Raw genomic sequence first — 21,156 nt, 5'->3', positions numbered from 1 at the left:
GGGGTTGCTTGATGCCAGGCAGTATTACTTATACTTGTTAGATCCATCTGCTCTCTAGGGCCATTGTAAACGAACAGAGAATGATTTTTGGTTTGCCTATGGTCCTGTTTCGCAAGACTCTGACTTGGAAGAAAAAAAAAGCATGTTGAGAATGACTTGGCTTTCCTGTGGTCTTGTTTTGTATGTTTGGCAGTCACTTATCTGTCTGTCTGAGATACTGCCCTCTGTAAACTCCCACTAGTGTTCCTGAGAAACCTCTTGCAGCGATGCCATGTAGGACCAAGGCTCTCAGCGCTCATTTGATGTGCTGACGGGCTTTAGCTTTAGAGGTGTTCAAGCATGTGCCCAGCCCTCGCCCTGGGCAGGCAACCCTGCTGCACTTCCTGCTGCCAAGGCAACCTCCTGCAGACACAAGTCATACCTTCTCAGATTGACGGACCCCACGGAGTCCCTGGCTCACCCCTGCTCCGCTTTAGGGCAGAGTTAGGAGGTGAGGAGCCACAAGTACTGCTGGTTAGGAAACTAAAACCTGCAAAGGAAAGAAGTGTGGACTTCTTAGTTTAAATGTCACGTTCAAGACTTAAGGCAATTTAATGAGAGTGGAAGTGCCTGGGGAAATAATTAAAACGCAAAAGAATCAAATTTATCTCTGCTTTTTATTTCTTGAGAGCTGCAAACCTGTTTTTAAATGACTTATGGCTTTTGAGTGACAAGGTCAGTTGCGGGAGAATCATCTGATTAGCGCAGACAAACGTCTCACAAAGAAACCCCCAATTAGGAAGGTAGGCCTGAGCTCAGAGGTGGAATTAGAGGGCAGGCGACAGGTGAATGAGAAATGAGACAAGTTTATATGGTTTTAGTTTCCAACCAGTCTGGCCCCTGTGAGACTGATCAAAAGAAAGAGATGACCTTGTTTTGCAGTTGTCACTCACGTTAATTGTACTTTTCACCCACCACTTAACTACATTCTCCGCCTCGGCGGGGATTCTGGGGAGCAGAGACTGAGTCTGTCCACGGGCTTTTGGTCACTCTTAATTTTCCTCCCTCCCTCCCACATTGCTTCTCAGCAGACAGGTGGTAACAGTGTCATAGATGCAGCTCTTTTCTGTCCACGGATGTGGCCACTGTGCTAACTAGAGAAGTTGGGCCGACTTCCTTGTGTGGTTTCTCAGTTACATGGCCTCAGCGTGAGCACAGAGGACGGGAGCAGAGTGAGTGAGATGGGTATTTGCCTCCAGACCCCATATCCAATCTGATTATAGCTCCGAGTGCTCTTTCACTCCTGTGGCACTTTCTACTGTGGCGGATTACAGGGATGGCAGCGGCTTACCAGGATATCCGATAGTCTAGATGCATAATGGGATAGTCCATGTCGTATTTTGAAAATCACTGTTTGTATTAGAAAGCACTATATGTACTTAGAGATCTCTATGTTTAGCCTTTTTGACAAAACTGAAATAATTCAGAGGAGAGAATGAATGCTGGGCATACTTCAGGGGGAGAATCCGCCCCACCACCGTGCACAGAGTTTGGCAAACAGAACAAAGCACGTGTATCAGCAATGCAAGTTTATGTTCTGTTCCTTGCCAGGGCAAATTAATAGTTGGCCTCTTCCCATGAGCTTGTGGATAGAGCCTAAAAACACTGGACATTTAATGATGCCATAGCACTGAGAATTGCTGCCTGTCTTTCTATTCTGTAATTTTTTTTAAAAATTAATAAATATTAAATATTTATGACATTCTCCCCATTTTTGAGCATGCATCCATGGCTAGGGTTGGGGATTAGAGATTCTTTAATTCATCAATATCTACTAATTAGCCACTCTCTGTTACACTTTGTGCAAGGTGCTAAAAAGCCAGTGCCTTCTCCTTAAGGCCCCTAAGGGTTGAGTTGATATGATTAAATCAGCAGGTATGTAATATTACCACCAAAGGCTCACCCCTGCTTTGAGTCCCTTTGATGAGACTGGTTATAATAGCATCCGGATCCTCACCACATTCTCTGTTCTCTTTTCAGTAATGCAACGGTAAGCTCAGCTTGGTGCCCAGGAGTAGTCCTTCCTTTAACTGTCTTTTGACCTGATCCAAGATCAAGCTCAAGCTTAGTACAGGCATATAGATAGCCATTTATTAAAGAAAAAAATGCCAGATGCTCCTTAAAGATAAAGAGCATGCTTAGCCATCTGTAATTCCATAATATCCTACTTGGTGCCTAGTACAAAATAGATGCTCAAGAAATATTTGTTAAGTAGACAGTTGTAGGCAGAGACCACTCCCTGTTTATTTCAGTTTCTCCTAACTATGCTTTGCACATCAAGAAATGTTGATGAAAGGAACAGTAGCTTTCAATACTTGTATCAAAGTTTCTTTCTGAAACCCAAGTCTCCTGATTGCCCCAGGGCTCCCTTTTGGAGGTTAACACAGCGTGTCTTGCATTTTATGAAATTGGATCCGTGTTTGTATCTCCTCAAGCATTTGAAAACTCGTTGGGGTACAGGGACATGTTTCTTTTTTTTTTTTTTTTTAACTTTCCTGCAGGATACCTTAGCACAGTGCCTGGGATATAGTAGGTATTCAATGAAAGATTATTGAATTAGAAAAAAAGAGGTCAGCGTGAACTACAGATTTTTCACTAGACACCTCATTATAATTCTGTTGCTAGCCTTGCTCAATAGAACGTTGTCACCTTCAGTTAAAGAAGCTGAGGTTAATAATTATTAATACTTCAAGGTAGGTAAAGGCCGTGTGGGCACAATGCATCCTTTCATGGATTAATTACTCCCCAATGATTGTACATTTCACTTTTGCAACCGGGCTCTCTCACTTGGCTTTCTCTAAGTGTATTTTTTTTTAAGCTGAGCAGGTGTGTGGAGCCAGCCCTTTCTTGCCACAGAATGTTCCTTTCAGGTAGTAGTCACCTAAGGACTTTTCTTTTTCCCCCACCAGCGAGTTGCAAGGAATTCTAGGGTGCGGTTTTGCTTCTCTGGAAATAGATGTTCCGTGCTTTCTGAGGCAGGTTGGAGAACACACACCTGGGCCATATGATCGAGCCCCTTTTGTCCTCAAGTGATCAGATGGACTTTGTTCCTGGAATGGCCAGCCCGCTTTCTGGGTGTGGAACTCACCAATCAATGAGAAATTTGCTCTATTTGTGTTGCAAATAATTTGTTACTGTTTGGGGATGTTAATGGGCTAGAGAAGGGATTTGCATCTTCTACCAGAAGGTCAGAGCCTTGGTCCTCTGTGCTGGCATGGCGCAGTATTCCTTACTGACTTTGGGGCAGATTCCTACCAATGCTGAGCATGAAGGGTGTTCGTGCTGTTTCCACGCAACTCCGTACAATTCCCTGTGGCAATTAGCTTCTCTCTAGTGCCCGGAACAGCTTACACTCGGTGCTTCTCTAACAGGCTGACTTACGTTAACAACTGCTCTTCCTTGGGGGAGAAGGGGAACTTCCAGATCAAAGGCTACTTAAAAAAATCCTGCCCTTCTTACTGTCTAGTTAATTTTAGTATCTCTCCCTGACTTCCTGGTAGTTTGGTTTAGTCAAGTGAATAAAAATCCCACTGCATTGGATAGATGCATGAATGGTTGAGATAAATTGACATATTAATAATAAGTAATATAATTTTGAAGACCAGGAAGAAAGGTAAGAAGAGTTTTGGGCCCAGCTGGTGTGGCTCAATGGTTGAGCATTGCCCTAGCATCTGGGAGATTGCAGCTGGATTCCAGGTCAATGCACATGCCCGGGTTGCGGGCTCCATCCCCAGTGGGGGGCCGGCAGGAGACACCTCATCAATGACTCTCTCATCATTGATGTTTCTATCTCTCTCCCTCTCCCTTCCTCTCTCTGAAATCAATAAAGACATATTTGAAAAAGGAGAAGAGTTCGGGGAATTTTAAAACCAGTCATTGTGGGTTGTCACTTAAATAATTCTTATTGATATGTGCTGACAAGAAAGAAGATTTTGTGACTGCACGGTTTTGAACCATGAGGGCAGTTAGGTTGCCTCCTCCACACCAGCCCAGTCAGTTGGGGTGGAAGTCTGGAGCTCCATGTAGAGGACAGGGAGGCCACCTGTCCACCTGCAGGAAAGCTTGCTGCGGTCAATCAGCAGTCTTCAGGTTAGGCGAGAGTGAGTGCAGACATGTGTGCTGGCTATTTGCCAGTCCAGCTTTAGAATCTAAAATTTGCCATCTGTAATGCAAAATCATTGGCGGTCAGTAACGGCTCCCTATAGTAATTTAAGCAGAGTTCCACACCCGGGAGGGGGCCTGCGGTCTGTCCCGCCCAGGTGGCCCTGAACAAAGTGTTTGGCAGACGGTGGTCATCATCTTTGATTACAGCTTCAAATTTCTGGCTGTCATGCCAAAGTGTTTTGTTTCTTCTTAATGAGTAATTATGAATATTTCATGAATTTTAATGAGTGATTATGACTAGTCCATGAATTTTTGGAACTCAGTATTTTAGTAAGTAACAGCATTAGATCTATTATCCATTATTTAAAGTCTTATTTCTCTTTATGGACCTTAAACTTACTTTTTCAGTCCCTAAATCTTGTTAGATAATGTATGTTCACTTACTCTCTGGCCTGTAACACTGACTTTCTATGCCCCAGATTGGGGGGTGAGGAGGTAGGGACAGGAGGTAAGTCAGAATCTTTTGGAGGAATAGTTTGAAAATAGAAATTACATATTATAATATAAATTTGAATTTGAGAAACAAAACGATTGTTTTTCATAATACCTAGTACATATAATTTTTTCAAGTCTTCTTGATTGGTGACAAGTTAGACCATCATTTTTATAGAGATGTTCAACTTGGGGACAGCGGGTGTCCCTAGGAGAAAGTAGAAACCAGGACAGGAGTATTCCTGATTTGTTACATTTACTTGATGACCTCCCTCCAAATCTCTCAAAATGCCTTCTCTACATTCATGTTGTCTCCGAAATTTAAAACAGGGAAATTGTCTGTACATTGAAACCTCCATCCAGCCCCTTGACCCTGCTTCTGACCCTTTCAGTGCTTATCCGTGTTCCCTGTTGACAGCAGAGAAAGGCAATGAAAGGCGTTCTCCTTACAGTTCAGAGTCTGTGACTTTCTTGATCTTGACAGTCATTCAGTCACTAAATACTGAGGACTTTGTGTAGGTGGAGCTAGTGTGAATTACCCAGTAAAGTTAAGTATAATAAGATGACATTATGCCCCAACAGTCTTTATTCTCCTCAGAGAAACACATGCACAGGTGAATAAGAGGATGTATGTAATGAAGATTATTTCAGCCCTGCTTATAGCTGGTAGCTGGGCAAACCCAGGTATTCATCTCTAGGGAAACAGAAAGGTAAAAGGTAGTGAATATAAAATGAAATACTTAATAGCAGCCAGAAACTATGGGATAGATGTTTATACAGAAACATGATGGACCTTAAACTGGTATTGAGTGAAATAACTAAGAAACAGAGCAAGATGTAACACAGTGTAATTAATATAAATTTAAAGCACAGAGTAACACTATATATTTTTTCAAAGATAAATCCAAGGGTCTGTATCCAGGGAAATATAGTGTGAGTAGCTGGGAGTGGGAAACCAGGAAAGCCGAGAATTAGAGACGGGATGAAGAGAAAAAATAATGCAGGTTAACTTGAAAGTGGGTAACTAGTTTGGCATATGGTTATCTCACATCTCTGTACTTCAAGTAAACATGAACATGAACAGAGACAGTGAATCATGGAGACATAGAGGATTTACTTGAGAGAGACAGGGATTAAGAATATCAAGAAAAGTGATGAGTGTTTGAAATAGCTGTTTTGGAATATGGGAGGTCAAGTGCAAGGATTTCCAGGGAGCCCCAAGAGCTACCTGAAGACAGGCAGCCTGAGTTCATTGTGGCCCAGGCTACGTGGCTGTGTACTTCCCTAGAGAAGCACTGGACTGCCTGGTGCAAGAGTGGAGAAGGAAGATGTTTGGAGTTGCCCACTGTGATATTGTGATTTATAATAAGAATTAAATACTTAGTCTTCCTCCCAGTTCTGCCAGGGAACTCCTAACGCCCTTGGAATTTCCTAAGTGCTGAATTTCTAAAGGTGTCTTTTATTATGTTAATGAGGTGATTTCTGGAATCCACCTAAAGATGGAACTGGTTGCCAGGGGAAGCAACCATTGTGATTAGAGGGTTGGAACGTTCAGCCCACCCCACAACTTTCCTGGAGGGTAGAAGGACTAGAGGTTGAACCAGTTGCCAATGGCCGATTATTTAATCAGTCGTGTCTATGTGATGAAGACCCAAAAGGACATGGTTTGGAGAGCTTCCACACTGGCGAACATATGGCAATGTGGGGAGAGTGGCACACACAGAGGGCATGGAAGCTCTGCACCCTTGCCCTATACCTTGCCCTATGCATCCCTTCCATCTGGCTGTTTCTGGCTTCTATCCTTTTAAGTAAATTTTTTCCCTGAGTTCTAAGAGCTGCTCTAGCATATTAATCGAACTCAAGGAAGGGTTCTTTGGAACCTCAATTCTGTAGAGGATCAATCAGAAGCACAGGTGACAACTTGGACTTGAGTTTGGCATCTGCAATGGAAGGCAGTCTTGTGGCACTGAGCCTTTATTCTGTGGGATCTAATGCTAACTCTGCAAAGACAGTGTCAGAATTGAGTTGAATGGTAAGACACTGAGCTGGTGTCCAAGAACCTCTTCAAAGTGAGGTCTGGTTGGTGGTGTGGGGAACCCCCACCCCATGTTGGATTTGGGTTACCAGAGCCCGCCCTTAAGAAGGTTTCAGCCAAGGCTGAGGAAAGGGAGATGGAGCTGTTGAGGAGCCGGTAAGAGAGTGCTAAAGAACTGACCTGGGAGTGGGAAGGGAATCTCATCCTTATGGGGCATCAGGCTGGACCAGAGTGGGAGTGGAGAAGTAGATCATCCTAGTAGTTTCGTTACAGGTAGCCTGAATCTCCCGAGCCAGGAGGGTAGAAATGAAGTCTCATATAAGTAAACACATATTTTTTAAGCCAAATAGCTGGGCTCAAGATCTGGATCAACAAAGTAGACTTAAAGCATTTGCTGAATCAAGAGGAGGAGACAGAGATAAGTCTGAAAGCACAGTTGCCAAAACCAATAATCTAGAAACAAAAAGATTTTGGTCAGGCACAGATCATCTTGGTGGATGGATTCCAACAAGAATAGGTCAGGACTAGAACAGCAGCAAGTCCCAAGTTGGTGAATAACGACTCGCTACTGTTTTGGTTTAATCACCAGAGCCCTCTGTGCGCTTGTGAAGGGAATGGGGAAGGGTGTGGAGGGGGAAGGCACCATGGAGGTTCTTTTTTCATAGGGGGAGACAGACAAATATAATAAAGGAGGTTATTCTGTTTCTAAATTTTTGTGTGATGGAGCTAAGCAACCTGGTCATCTGAGGAGTGTGTCAGCCCTTGAACCTGGGGCTGCACTGAAATTTATCACCCTCTTGAATATGTAGGTTCCAAGTGAGGTCTGGTTGATGGACAAATCAACTCTTCCTGGTTATTTTAGAATAACGCATGTGATCAAAACATCACCTTGATTAACTTTTGTCTTTGAATCTCCTTACAGACATAATAAAAGTAGAGGTATCAGGAAAGAGTGAAATCTCTAGCCCACCTGCTGTTTTCTGCTTCTGTCCAGATAGCGAAAGAAGGATGGGTTTCCTGGAGGCTGCTGAAGTCCTCTCTCTGTCTCTGCCTTTCTGTGCCTCTGTTTCTCTTTCTTCGTTCACCTGACTGTCCGTCCATCCACCTGTCCATCCACCCACATTCATCTTTCTCTATAACTTAACACTTTCTATGTACCTGGTGCTGTTTGTAGCGCTCGTTAAATGTTAACTCAGCGAACCTTCCTATCAGCCCCACGAGACTTTAAGTAGTAGTATCCCCATTATATAGGTGGGAAGCTGAAGCACAGAGAGATGAGCCATTTCCAAGGCACACAGCTGATATAAGCAGTGGAGCCCCAGTGTTCACACCCTTAACCGCTGCACCCACGGGCTTCCTGGGTGGCTCTGAGACCTATCCGGGACGTAGTTCAGGTGCTTGCATGGCCGTCCTTCCCAAAGGCTCCTGCAGGTCCTCCCGCCTAGCACTGGCCTGTGGGCTGGCAGCTGGTGCGAGGTGCCCCTCTGTGGATTGGAGCTGCTCTGTCTTTACCTTTGTCATTTCTGTCTCTTCGTGTTCTCTTCCCATGTGCCCCTTGTGTGAACAGGTGTAAGAGCTTCCTCCTTGACTTTCCAGGCCAGGAGTTGGGGACTCATGGCTCTTAAGCGACTGTATTGGAGATGACAGTGTAGTGGGCTGGGTGACGCGCCAGGCTGCTGAGTGTTCTGCGCTCTCTCACCTGCTCCTGGGCAGCTGCGTCCCCCCACCCCCATCCTTAGCTGACACATCACCATGCTAGGAAACTCCAAACATTTGCTGTCCCCTCTCCTGCCCCAGGCAGCCCAGAGCTGCTTTAGAAAAGTACATAAAAATGCAGACTGGGGCCACAAATAAACAACTCTGATTTTCTGAGACCAGAATTTTTAAAGTATTGGTATCTCTCAATACCAAAGTAGATCTGTATATAGTCAGGCAAATGCCTACAAATTTCCATTTGATCAATTTAAGCATTTTTTTCTCTTGACCAAAACTAACTAGTAACCTTACTGTGTGTGCCTTTCTATCTTTATAAATAAGTATGGCTTTAGTCCTGTTTTTAAATAGTTTCCACTGAATGCAAAGTGTGTTCATCTTCAGGGTGAACCAAAGGCCTTTTGGGCTTGTAGGGCCCTGCAGTCACTAGTGCATTAATTGCAGATGCAAATGAATAAGCCTGCAGCTTAAAGGTCATGTGAGCAACAGTGAAACTGACTTCCTATCTTTGTACAAGCTGACAAATCCCTGGGGGGAAGATGCCCCAGAGCACACTGGACTCATGTCCTTTCAGGTGGCACTTAGACTCTTGCTAAATAATATCCTTAGCATTTTCATCGAAGAACACCAAAGATAAAAGCAATGAACACCTTTCCAGCTTGCTTATCTGCCTTTCTCATCTCATGTCCCAGAAAACAACAACACAAAAACTACAAGCTTTGTGCAAATTCAGGATATTCTGCCACCACTTATTTTGTAAATATGAGAAGGATCCAGCTATTGAATCCAGCTTTCCTGAGGGTGGTTGTTTGCTCAGTGTTCCTGCCTTTTGCAAGTTTTGCTGGGCAAGTATAATTTTTGTCTTAAAGGAAACACTTATCCTCCCAGATGCCACCGAGTTACTGAAACAGAAACAGATAAACTTAATCAAGAAACATTTAATAATTACTCTGTGTTCCAGCATGCCCCGGCTATGACACAGCTCCTCAAACAGTTGATAATTTGGGGGTAGTAACAAGCCGATTTCACATGAAACAGTTAGAATAATCTAACCAGGATTCTCACCGAATGCCCCGGGATGTGAGTCAGGCGCAGGTCAGTGTGAGCTTCAGAGGGCAGACGAGTCAGCAGACTGACATGGTTGGGGAGGGAATTGTAGGTAAGTGATGCTGAGGCTGGGTCGTGAGGATGGAAATGATCTGAAGAGGAGAGAGAATTGTTTCCTGAGTCAGCACGGGGAAAGGAGAGGAGCACAGGGTGCTTTAGAAACAATGAGAGACTAGCCCAGTTGGAGCAAAGGATTTATGAGGGAAGTAGTAGTATATTAACTAAAATGGTGATAATTTATTTTCCAAACAAGAAATCCAGGCATGTGTTCTAATGTATAAACAAAGCAGGGAGGGATATTTGAAAGTGAGATTATCAAAGGAAATCTGGAATGTGTGTTTTGTCACCATGGAAGAACCTGGGTTGATACAGTGTGGTGGCCGAGGTCGCAAATCCTCCCTCACAGAGCTCTGGGGGGGACTCTTCAGAGTCAGCCAGCTTCGTGAGAGCAGTATTTGGGACAGATTTTGAATCAGGATGTTCTACCCCAAGGCTGCGAATCTTTTCTAAAGAGTGGGCTGAACCCTCTGTATACTTTCTCGAAGACTTTGACAAATGAGAAGGGATGGTGTCAGCTCTACCCTCTGTTGTATCCCCAACACCTAATACTGTGCTTGGCACACAGTAGGTAGTCAAATATTTTTTGTTGAAAAACCTGGAAATGGTATTCAGGATAAACAAGACAGGGGACACCCTGCAGGTGATACAGGCGTTCGTTTAAAGCAGGGTGCTCTTATTTACCAAGCAAGGCTGGTGTTTCAGCTTGAGGCATCTGAGGGTTTTGGCTTTAGGATGTGGCTAAATAGTAGAGGGTAAATGGGGTGAAGGGTACTGTATTTTTTAAGGGGATCTGAATCGCTCTTAACGGAGCCTGGTAAGACAATTGGAGGTTGAATGCAGCAGGTCACAGCGGCAGAGCCTGCCCCACTTTCCTGTGCTTTTGCAGGAAGTGCATTTTGTAGAAAAGGCAGAGAGGAACTGAGTGGTGATTCACTGCAGGCTGACAAGGCACCCGGGCCGCCTCTGAAGCTGGCCCTTCGTCCTCAGGGCTGCTCACAGGACCCTGCTGCCACTGGCCCAGCCCGTCACAGGGCCCTGGGAGGCCAAGCTGGTGAGGACGGCACCGCAGGCTGGAGTCTAGGATGGTAAGACGCTCTCATTCTTTGATTTAGGCATGACTTGATTGATTTGCATCTAAACCCATTCTGTTTTCTTCTTGGGCCCTTAGTAAATATCTATAGAATTTTCTAACCTGTTTATGCTTTGGAGCTACCTCAAAGTTCCTCTCTGAGTCCTCACTAAACTTGGCCGTGAACTCTATCAACCCAAAGACTTGGCGGTGTGAGCGTGTGCTGGGTCTAGAGAGCTAGTCTAAAACTGCACGCTGGCAGTACTCAGATTTTCATATAATTTGCTCCAGAGGCCAAAAAACGCTCAACCCAAGGTGAGGGCAGTGAAAATGGAAATTTGCCTCAATCACACTTGAAATTGCGCTCAGGATGGATGGAGGGAGGGAGGGAGGGAGGGAGGGAGGGAAGAGGGTTCTAGCGGACAGCCTCTGCACACCGGGGCCGGCACCCACTAGGAATTTCGGACATTCCGAAGGCTCGGGTATTTTTAGCAGGGGCCGTTCCTCCAGCTGAGGAAGTCTGGCAGATGGCCCTTCCGCCTGGATTATTTTTCTAGCTTTCTCCCAGTGCTGCGCGGGGAGCGCTGGCGAGGCTCCTTTCTCTGAGGACAATGGGGGGAAAAGCCATTCTGAAAACACTGGGCAGCAGCTGCGGGGCTCGAGTCTCTAAGGACGCCGTCCCACTGGCCGCGCAGGTCACCCTGCTGGCCCGGGACCGTGTCTGATCAACAGGGGGCGGCCGGAAAGGAAGCCGGAGCAAGAACACGTCACTTATCACATTGCGTGAGCGAGACATCTGTGCGGGGCTGTGTCCCCACTGCCCGATAAGAGCCTTACTCACCCCCAAAGAGGAAGGACTGGACTGTGTGGTTTTAGCCCATTGAAACCACTTCCTTAAATGACATGACATCAGATTTCATCATATAGATGGCTTGCACTGCTTTTTTGAAAGACAAACTATCATTAACGAGGGAAAAGTGCCCTTAAAAAGAACTAAGTATAGGTTTGTTGTGTGTTGTTGTTGTGTGTATTTGGATTCCCATTTGGCCGTAGGTCTGACAGAAGAATCTACAGGGACCCAGAAATGTCACCTTTGGACTATTCAGCCCTTTCCAGAGATTTTTTTTTTTTAAAGAAATCTATTGCACACACAGACTGAAGACACAGAAACAACCCGATTGTCAGTCTCACATGGGGTGGCCAGCTTCCCTTTCTTTCTGAAATCCAGTGTGGTTTTGCTCATTTTCTAGTTAAATTCTCTCAGAATGCAGATTGGACAGGTTTCCAGGGTGGAACATGTCTGATGCATCTCACGCAAAGGGGTCATCACTCCCAAGAATTTGCGGTTAAGAGAAAAGGTCACTCCTTTCCCTCCCCGTTTACATCTGAGCATCCAAATGCCTTTTGGGTTTTAGTTACCTGTGGGAGCCTGGGCTTCTTGAGGCTTTTTTTAGTAGAGAAACAGCAGTAATGTCCCCAGAAGCCATGACGACATGAAATTGTGGCTTGGAAACTAAGATTTACCAAAGTCAGCTTCAGGAGGCTCCCCACTTGCCTACACACACACACACACACAGAGGCTGCAGAGAATTTGTCCTGCAATCATAGGAATACTCTGATTTTGTCTGCATTCACTTGGTGTGTCTTCAGAACTGTGACTTTCCCCTCATAGTAGCTATATGCAGAAGAATTGACCCTCAGAGTCTCAGAGGATTTGTCAGGTCTGAGAAATAACTTTTTTCACCCACAAGGCTGTTTTTGGTGGGATCAACCCTCACTGAGCCTGCCTGTCCTACTGTCGGGCCTCATGGAAATCCCACTGGGTTGTCCCTTGTGTTCCATGCCTTACAGAGACTCACCACTAGGTCAACAGAGTGGTCATCCCTATGCTCATTCAAGCCTTGGTGATTTTCATTCCTTCTAGAAATGTTCATTTTCAGTTTATCCAATATTTCCAACATACAGGAAAGTTCAAAAATAATTTAACTGACATTCATGTATCTTCCTAAGAGTTTTCAAGTATTAATATTTTGCTTTTTTTTTTTTAGATTTTTAAAATAAAACATTACAGGTACAATGCAGGATCCCTCCTTACCTAATTTCCATTTCAATTTCCCATTGCTACCTAGAGTAATCACTATCTTGAAGTTGATGAGCATTATTTCAAAAATATATAACGCTGTTTTAAAAATGTATATAAATGGTATATACACTTAATACCATTGGTATACTGTGCTTGAGTCTTTTGAAAGCTACTCGTAATATTCATTTTAAGAATCATTTTCATTTTCATATTAAAATCAAGTGCACTTATTTTTGAATGTTATATAATATTCCATTATAAGATTATATCACAATATATCCATTTCTTTATGATGGACATTGAAGTTCTAGCAGTCTTCCAAGAAACACATAATCCCTGTCTTATACAAACTACATAAGATCACTGAAAAGGAGAAAAAGCCACCCAATTTACTTTATGACTCAGGTTTAACCTTTATACCAAAATTATAGACAAGAACAGTACAAGAAGGAAAACTGTGGGCTAACCCCCCCATTTGAATGGAAATGTCAAAATCCTAAGTGAAATATTAGTGAAACGGAATCCAGCATGTGTAGTAAATTAAGTTTATGCAAACTGTGCAAATTACTAATGTAACTCATCACACTAACAGAATAAATGAGGAAAACAATGATTTTTGTGGAGATGTAGAAAAAACATTTTATCAAACTCAATAACTATAAATGACTTAAGAATATGAAACACTTAGGAAACTTAATAGAAACACTTCCTTAACCTGATAAAGAGCACCTACCCCGACCTGCAGCAAGCATGCCCTGGTGTGGAAGCGCATCGTGTAGTGCTCTGGTACCGAGGCCCCTCTTTTCTTTCAGTGCTTCACTGTTACTTTAAATACTTGTGCGTGTGTGTACTCATATGCACATTTGTGTATTTTTTAGTTTTATCTATTTATATACATGTCATTGCGTGTTTTTCTAAGTTTGTGGAATGGGGAGCTGTGCCAGCTCAGCAGCTACAGTGCTGGAATTTCTCCCTTGGCAATTTTCTGGGCCTGAAGACCCAAGAGAGACCAGAGGGGGTGGAGTGGTTGGATTGCTGCAGAGTTGGCTTCCCTTCTAGACTGGGGGGTTGTCAGTATTCACAACTTCAGATTGGCTTCATCTGAGAAGCCGTTACTGATGGATCTGATAGGATAAAAATGTTTTGTGAAACACTGTCATATCTCCCATAGCCCTTCCTAAGCATTTGATGTTTCCAATATCCCTACAGTGACACTGAAATATTAAAATACCATTCATTGTAATATTTCTATCACTGTAACATTTCCGGGTAACTGTTTTGAAAACATTTCTCATAGTGGTTCTCAGGGTTGACGATGGAAAGAGAGATGTTTCTAGAAAGCACTTTTCATGGTAGCAGAAAAACTTGCTCTAAACTTTTCTGTTAATCAACAAGGGATTCCAGTGACTGTGAAGACCAGTAGAGGGCCTGGCCACACTGAGCACAAAGAACAATCGATACATTCTTGACTGTAAGGTCCTCTGCATTAAATAAGGCAGTTCTGATGCCAAATCAATACTGTATTGTATATTTCCTACAGCACATATTGAGATATAGATCTGCTGTCTGGGGAACAAGAATGTCATCAGGAAATATCAGTTCAGACAAATCTGGGTTACCACCCTCAGGGAAAGACCTGGATTGATTGTGGTCTGTCTCACTCTGTGGTGAAAATGTCAGGTCAGAGTGAATATTCATGGAGTCCTTGGAAGGGGGGAAAGAGAAATCAATAAACTAAACACTCTACCCGATAATGGAACTGTTTCTCCAAGGTGAAGTTCTTTGTTTTTGAACTTGGTATTCCTGTCCCTGATATGTTGGTAATGCTGTCTTAGAGATGCAACAAAAAGATGTCATAGAAAGCGTAAGGGCAAATTTATTCCATAGTTCTGGAATAAAGGGTATGTTAACATGGTTCTATCTGGGCATTGCACTAGAAGCCCGGTTAAAATTTAAATGAAGGCCCTAGCCAGTTTGGCTCAGTGGTTAGAGCGTTGGCCCTCAGACTGAAGTGTCTGGGTTCAATTCTGGTCAAGGTCATGTATGTCCATTGTCCAGTCGGGGCTCAAGTGGGGGGCAGCCAATCGATGTCTGTCTCTCACACTGATGTTTCTCTCTCTGTCTCTCTCCCTTCCCCTCTCTCTTCCACTCTCTCTGAAAAGCAGTGGAAAAAATATCCTCAAGTGAGGATTAAAAATATATATATTTAAATGAAGTTTCTCCTAATTCCAAGGAACAACCTAGATTCTTTGAAGCTATATGTCAAGAGAGTACCAGGCAAAAAAAACAAAAAAACATACCATTTTTAGTCTTGATTTGCAGCCACTTGTTTTGTGATCTTTCAAAAGCTAGCCCGTCTCTGTATATCTCTATACATTGGCTTGTGTGATAATATTCAGTTTTTCTTTGTAGAGATGTTACACAGGATATAATAGATGACATAAATGTGTTAGCAGACAGGGCCAGAATATGAAGGCAGTTGCTCCCAAATCATGATTTTGGCATTTGTCTAAATTTAATAGACTCACTCCTCCTAACCACACTCAAGAAATCCCCTGCCATTTATGTGCATAAGGTTTCAAAAGAGCCCCTGTTCTCTCTTCCCAAAATCGTTTTTTCAAAACTTGCTGGCATTGGTCAGGTTTCAAAAGCATAGTAGATTCGTGGTCAATCAGCCTGGTGTTTGACTAGAAACCAAATTAATCACTTTCATTGTTTGTTCCAAAATTTTCAGGCACCTTTTGAAAATGAACAAGAGCAGCTCTGATTTGGAAAAAGTGAGCCAGGGCTCTGCGGAGAGCCTCAGCCCATCCTTCAGGAGCGTCCACGTCAGCTTCACCACGGGCTCCACGGACAGCCTGGCCTCGGACTCCAGAACCTGCAGCGATGGAGGTAACAGACTTGACCTTGACAGGAAGGCTTAGACTCTCTCCCTGTGTAAGGCCAGGCCCAGGTTAATTGCCAGGATTTGGAAGGGCTGAGCTAGACAACTTTCTGGGCCATGCTTTCCCCATGAAGTAGGCTCTACCAAGGAGTCGTTGACCTTAATTTCCTAGTGAGTATATGGCAAAGTGCCTCATCCCATATTGTGCTCTCCAATTATACACAATACATTGACATGGCAACAAGGCTGGAGGAGGCAGAAGCTGAAAGCATGTTGAAAGACTCCTGATTCCTTGGGTAATGAGCCATCTATGTTAGGTCTGTTCTCCATTTCTGTCCTCAGGACTAGTTCTCAGGGGATTGGTACATGCCAACCACAAGTTTTCTCTTTCTTACCACCCCTCTGTGTTTCTCTCTTTCTCCCTGCCCCCCCTCCCCCACCTCATGCTCTCTCATGTGCATGCATGCACACTCATGTACACATGCACACACTTGGACACAGCAGGTGTTTATGTAAATGTTTATTGAATTAAAAGCAAACAGCCTTCATTACACTATACCATCCATCCCACTTTCTAGAAGAAGCTCTAAGACATAATATGTAGGTAAGTACTGACTGGGTATATTCTGAAAAGGAGCTCCTGCTTTTCTGTAGTTGTGATGGGTAATATTAAAACCTTTCACCCTTTCAACATTTTGTGTGTGTACTCGCCTGCATTTCTCTTGGACTCAGCTGCAGCATGTTAGGTTTCGACATGTGCTGACATGACTGCCTCTCTCATTGCTGTGGAAGTATTTCTTAGTAGGCATTTTCAGAGTAGGGAGCTCCATCGGAAACTTACTGTCACCAACATCTTCCATCTAAAAGATGAGTACCGCTAAGACAAAAACACATGTTACATAAGTCAGCCAGCCCGTGGTGTGTTCTGATGGGAAACTTCTGATAGCTCTAACTTAAAAACAGGAAATATCTTAGCCTTGATTCGGGTGGGATGTGACCAAAGAGGATTTTCTTTTTCTGCAGACTTTCCTGGGCTTCTGTCTTTTCCCTTTTCCCACCCCTTTGTGCAAACATTCCGCCCTGCAGATTATTCCACAGAGGGCTGGGCCAGTGAACCATGAGTCCCTGGGCTGGCCAGCCCTGGCCGCCCTCCTGGGGCTGTGGCCGATTCTGAGGAGTGGTCTCCCTGGAGCCCTCCATCAGCCACTGGCCCACTGGTGTTGAGAGGACTGGACTCAGTGCCTCAGTACTTTGCTTCTTCAGAACGAGCAAATCCTGATGTTTGCTCTCAGAGTTCTCAAGGTCTGTGCAGAAAGATAAGGCTAAACAGGTGACACGCGGGTGGATGGAATAAGCTCCGAAAGCGGACTGCCCGGGCCGCGGGTGCTTGTAAGGGCTTCTGGAAGGAGAAATCAATGAGGGCCGGTGGAGGGTTCAGGGAAGGTTTTTGAGAAGATGGGACTTTAGCTCATGTCTGAAAGGTGGTGAGAACTGAGGAGGAACAGGCTTTGCGGGTTCAGGAGACACGAAAGGAACAAAGGCTCTGGGCTAGTGCACACTGGGAGGCGGGTGAGCAGCCTGCCACACGTCATGGAAGCAGGTGAGGGGAACATGGGACGTGAGGTTGGTGGGAAGCCGAGGCTGGATTGTACAGCACTCTCGAAACCAACCTGTGTCGGTAGGAAAGGGGCCTCTGGGGTTGGTGAGTGTAAAGATGACACCTAACCCACACATTTTTTAATTAAAATGATTACATTCTTTTGGTTATTCCTATATCGTGACAGTTATACAATGGAAATGCACTTCAAAATATGGACTCCCAGATCCACAAGAAGTTATACACCTTGTTTCAGACTCTGAATCTTTAGAGCGAACTGTTTCTGCTGACAGCTCCTGTGTATGGCTCCGTACCCAGAACCATGCTTTGCAACTAGCAAGAGACCGAAGGGCCAGAGGCGCGCGCTCTCTCTCTCTCTCTCTCATCTCCTAAACATTAATCCAGAGAACATATAGAACCACTGGTCATTAAATGTGGGAAACTCTTCATTCAGCTTCTCATCACTAACCAAGGCCACTTGCTTTAGGACTGTTATTGAATAATTATCTTTCAGTCCCATGAGTCTCTACTCACTTTTACCGTGTACCCGAAATATCACCCTCCATGCCTTCTATTGCTGTTTGTCATGTGGTACTGAAGCTGAGAGTGTAGCTCAGAATGCAAGAGGTACAATTAGTTCAAGCTGAAGTTCCTTGAAACAGAATGTGGTGTGTACCTCTAATATTATATATTAACATAGTATATCTTTAAGCTCTATATTTATTTGCCAGTAGGAATTCACTAATGAAAACGATGTATTGACTTTTTGCATCCACAGTCTAGGCTGGCCAGAGTGAGGTGAGCTCAGAGTCTTTCCAGGGCATATCATCATAGTAGCTCATGTAAATTTCTTGGAAGCTCATCAGGATTCATGGTTAAAGTTAGATTTCTCCTATTCAGGCTTTGTGGCAAAAAAAAAAAAAAAGAGTTTTAAATTTTATAAGAAAGGCAAGCAATTGTAATCGATAACTTTGTTACATTTTAAAAATGAGTTTGTCTAAAGTTTATGTTTACAAATGTCATTTTTGTATCAATATTAATTTCACATTTCTATGCTTGTATTGCATTTCATGCTCCTCCAAGCACATGTTTCCCCATTTGTCCATGTGGGTAGTTCAGTTGAACAGTGAGTCAACTCAGTGGAAGGGCAAGTCCGTCTGAGCAGTTGTTTAAGCTTAGTGTGGGAGGGACAGAGTGCATGTGTCAGGACAGATCTGTGAATGCTGCCAGGGGAAGTTTGTCTGCAGTGGATGGTGGGTGGATGCAGGGGAAGTGACTGGCTAAATGCAATGGTCATCAGATGACTCCTGTGCTTCAAATGGTTACTTTTAAATATGAAAACCCCATGTCCCACTAGGATGCTAGGATGATTTTCCTTTCTGGTTTAGGATAACAAAATTCAGTTCAGTAGTAAACAAGCATCTCTGGATGCCAGGTATCCATAGTACAGGAGATTAGAGAGTGCTTCATTGAACTGAAACCGCTGGCACAAGCACTAGATAAGAGGTCTAAGTATACAGTGAACATAGGTATAAATCACATGAAGGTATGCACCAGAGCAGTGTCAGTATTCTTATTTTCATAGCTAGCAAACCAGAGATACAGAAAGTTAATTAAATATCTTGACAGTAGTCAGCTTATTGTTCATAATAATAATGCCAGGTAGGTTTTTAAAATAAGTACATTAACTCAATCATTGATTTGATAGATACTTGTTGAATGTAAAAACTGTGTGCTGGGTGCAATTCCAGATGTTGAAGATAGAGCAGTGACCAAAAAAAAAAAACAAAAAAAGCCCAGTCCCTAGGGACAGGTGGACAGTGAGGAAGATAAAGGAGTGAAGTAGGGAGTGTGTCAGATGGCAGGAGGTGCTCTGGGGAAGATCAAGCCAGGAAGGTGATGGGGAGGATGGGAGGACCTGTCTAGGGGAGAGACAGCAAGTCCACAAAGATCAGACATCTGTCAGAATAAGTGACAGTCTGACCTTCACCGAGCTTTGCTCCCGCTCTCAGGCTGTTACCTGAGACTCTAAGAAGAAATCGTGTGTGTTTTTTAAGGCGGTCTTGAAAAAGGCATCTAAAACTCTCTAGCTAAAAATAGTGTGTTTTCTGACTGTTGTACAAGCTTGTTAAAGCACTTGGCCCTAAATTCATGGGTTCGGTCTAATATATTATAGAGTCGTGGGTTCTGTTCTGGGAGGTCGCTGAAGGATGAAGAAGCTATCCCAGGAAAAGATACCCATTTTTAAGATTGTCTGTGCCTGAGCCCTGACAATACCACTGAAGTGAAGCTTCATCTTTGTTTAAACTGTTTTCATTCAAACCGAATTTTCAATATATAATTACTTCAGTAAGTCAATACATGTCTATGGTAAAAATTCAAACAGTGGAGAAAGGTAGGAAATGAAAAGCCACAGTCTCCAGACACCCCCGTCACAGCTCCCACCCCCACTGTGAACATTTTTCTCTATTGTCTCAGGAATTTTTATCCATATTTTAGATATCATAAATTTTATATCTATGTATTTTCATTCTTAATGTATCTTGAAGTGTATTAAGTCACAACCTCTAGGTCTACCTCTTTTTTTTAATGCTCCATAGTCTCTCGGTTGTATGAATTGGTTAAACCATTCTCTTACCAGTGCATTTTTAGATTATTTTCATTATAAGTCTGCAGTAAGATCCTGTGACATATAGTGAAATAATTTTGTGGACCTATCTGTAAGATAAGTTCTTAGAAGTGGTGATTGATGTGTCCAAATAGATATGTGTTTTAAATAGATGTTACCGAATTATCCTCTAAAAAAGTTGACTGATGCATCCATCAACAGCCTATAAGAGTGCTCTGAACTAACTTTTAGTTTTACTATTAATTTGGAAGAAAGCCCTCAATGATCGTGTTCTAACGGGGAGTTGAAAGGCCGGGACTCCTGAAGCACACTCGGGCTGTAGGCATGGAATGTGTTCCGTGAGCCTTTCTCACAGACAGTGCGCCTCTTTTGCATGTAAATTGCATTCGTGTCGTGATTATTGTTTCTCGGGATGATTAAGTGGTCCGCAGAGACTCCTCACAAATGCCACATTTTCCATCCAGTTGTAAAATGCTAATAACATGCTTCCATTTCAGACCACGCTTACCTTCTTGAAAAGGCAAGGATTCCTTTGGAAGGAATGCTTTGTTGCTTTTTTTTTTTTTTAATGTTCAGTCAAGACTATTCAGACTGTGGGACCAAACAAGAGGTTGCACAATTTTCCTTTGGAGGAAAGAGTTACATGTGAGGCTAGAACATTCCCTTGCCCCAGTGCCTCACATCTCCTGGGGGCGGTGAAAAGGGGTTGGCAGAATCCTGCAAGACTGCTGCTTCCTGTGTGAGACTGGCAAGGTGCCTGCGAAAGCAGATGGCTTTAGTTTTCTCACCTTGAACGTGAGGGGATTGAAGGAGCCGCAGGGCATGGGCGAGGTTCTCTCCATCTGCTTTGTTCCCTGTTGCCTTTCATTTAGTAGAAGCTCAAGAAATACTGACTGATGAATGGATGAACCTATACAGCCATTTCCAGCTGTACAATCCATTATCCTCATATAAAAACAAACAAACAAAAAACACACTAATAGTCTTAAGTTTTCTGAGCAAAAGAAAGTTCCATTTGCTCTACCTTCCTGGAAGTTGGAGGATGGTTGGCCACAAGAGCTAAAGTTTGAAGCTTGGAGACTCTTCACCGGGACTCTGCCCTTTGCCTGCACACTTGCTCTGGCCCAGCTGCTGCCAGAAGGCAGAGTTGTGCACCCAAGGAGCCCAGCCGTGTTCATTCATACGGCTCAAAACTGGACTGACCACTTCCTCCTAAGCTCAGCTCTCATTCTGTCTGCAGAGAACAATGAAAGTGCCTATTAAAACCCAGCAAGAGAAGGACTCTGTAATAAGGAGCACCTCACGCAATACTGGGTTTGAACTTTTGGCCTGCGTTTCTGCACA

At 43.6% G+C, this 21,156-nt stretch overlaps 1 protein-coding gene across 1 annotated transcript in view; it reads left to right on the top strand.

Annotated features, from left to right (window-relative positions):
- Positions 1–21,156, top strand: part of PRAG1 (PEAK1 related, kinase-activating pseudokinase 1) — a 43,824-nt gene that overhangs the window by 8,381 nt on the left and 14,287 nt on the right. Inside the window, exon 3 of the mRNA XM_016209056.2 lies at positions 15,437–15,594. Within this exon, the coding sequence (XP_016064542.2) occupies positions 15,437–15,594 (158 nt within the window). The remainder of the gene's footprint in view (positions 1–15,436; positions 15,595–21,156) is intronic.

Source organism: Miniopterus natalensis, chromosome 2 (assembly GCF_054644295.1).
Source record: "Miniopterus natalensis isolate mMinNat1 chromosome 2, mMinNat1.hap1, whole genome shotgun sequence".
In the NCBI taxonomy this organism is placed as follows: Eukaryota; Metazoa; Chordata; class Mammalia; order Chiroptera; family Miniopteridae; genus Miniopterus; species Miniopterus natalensis.
Note: the sequence above shows the minus strand (reverse complement) of the source record. Positions and strands in the feature narration are given on the sequence as shown.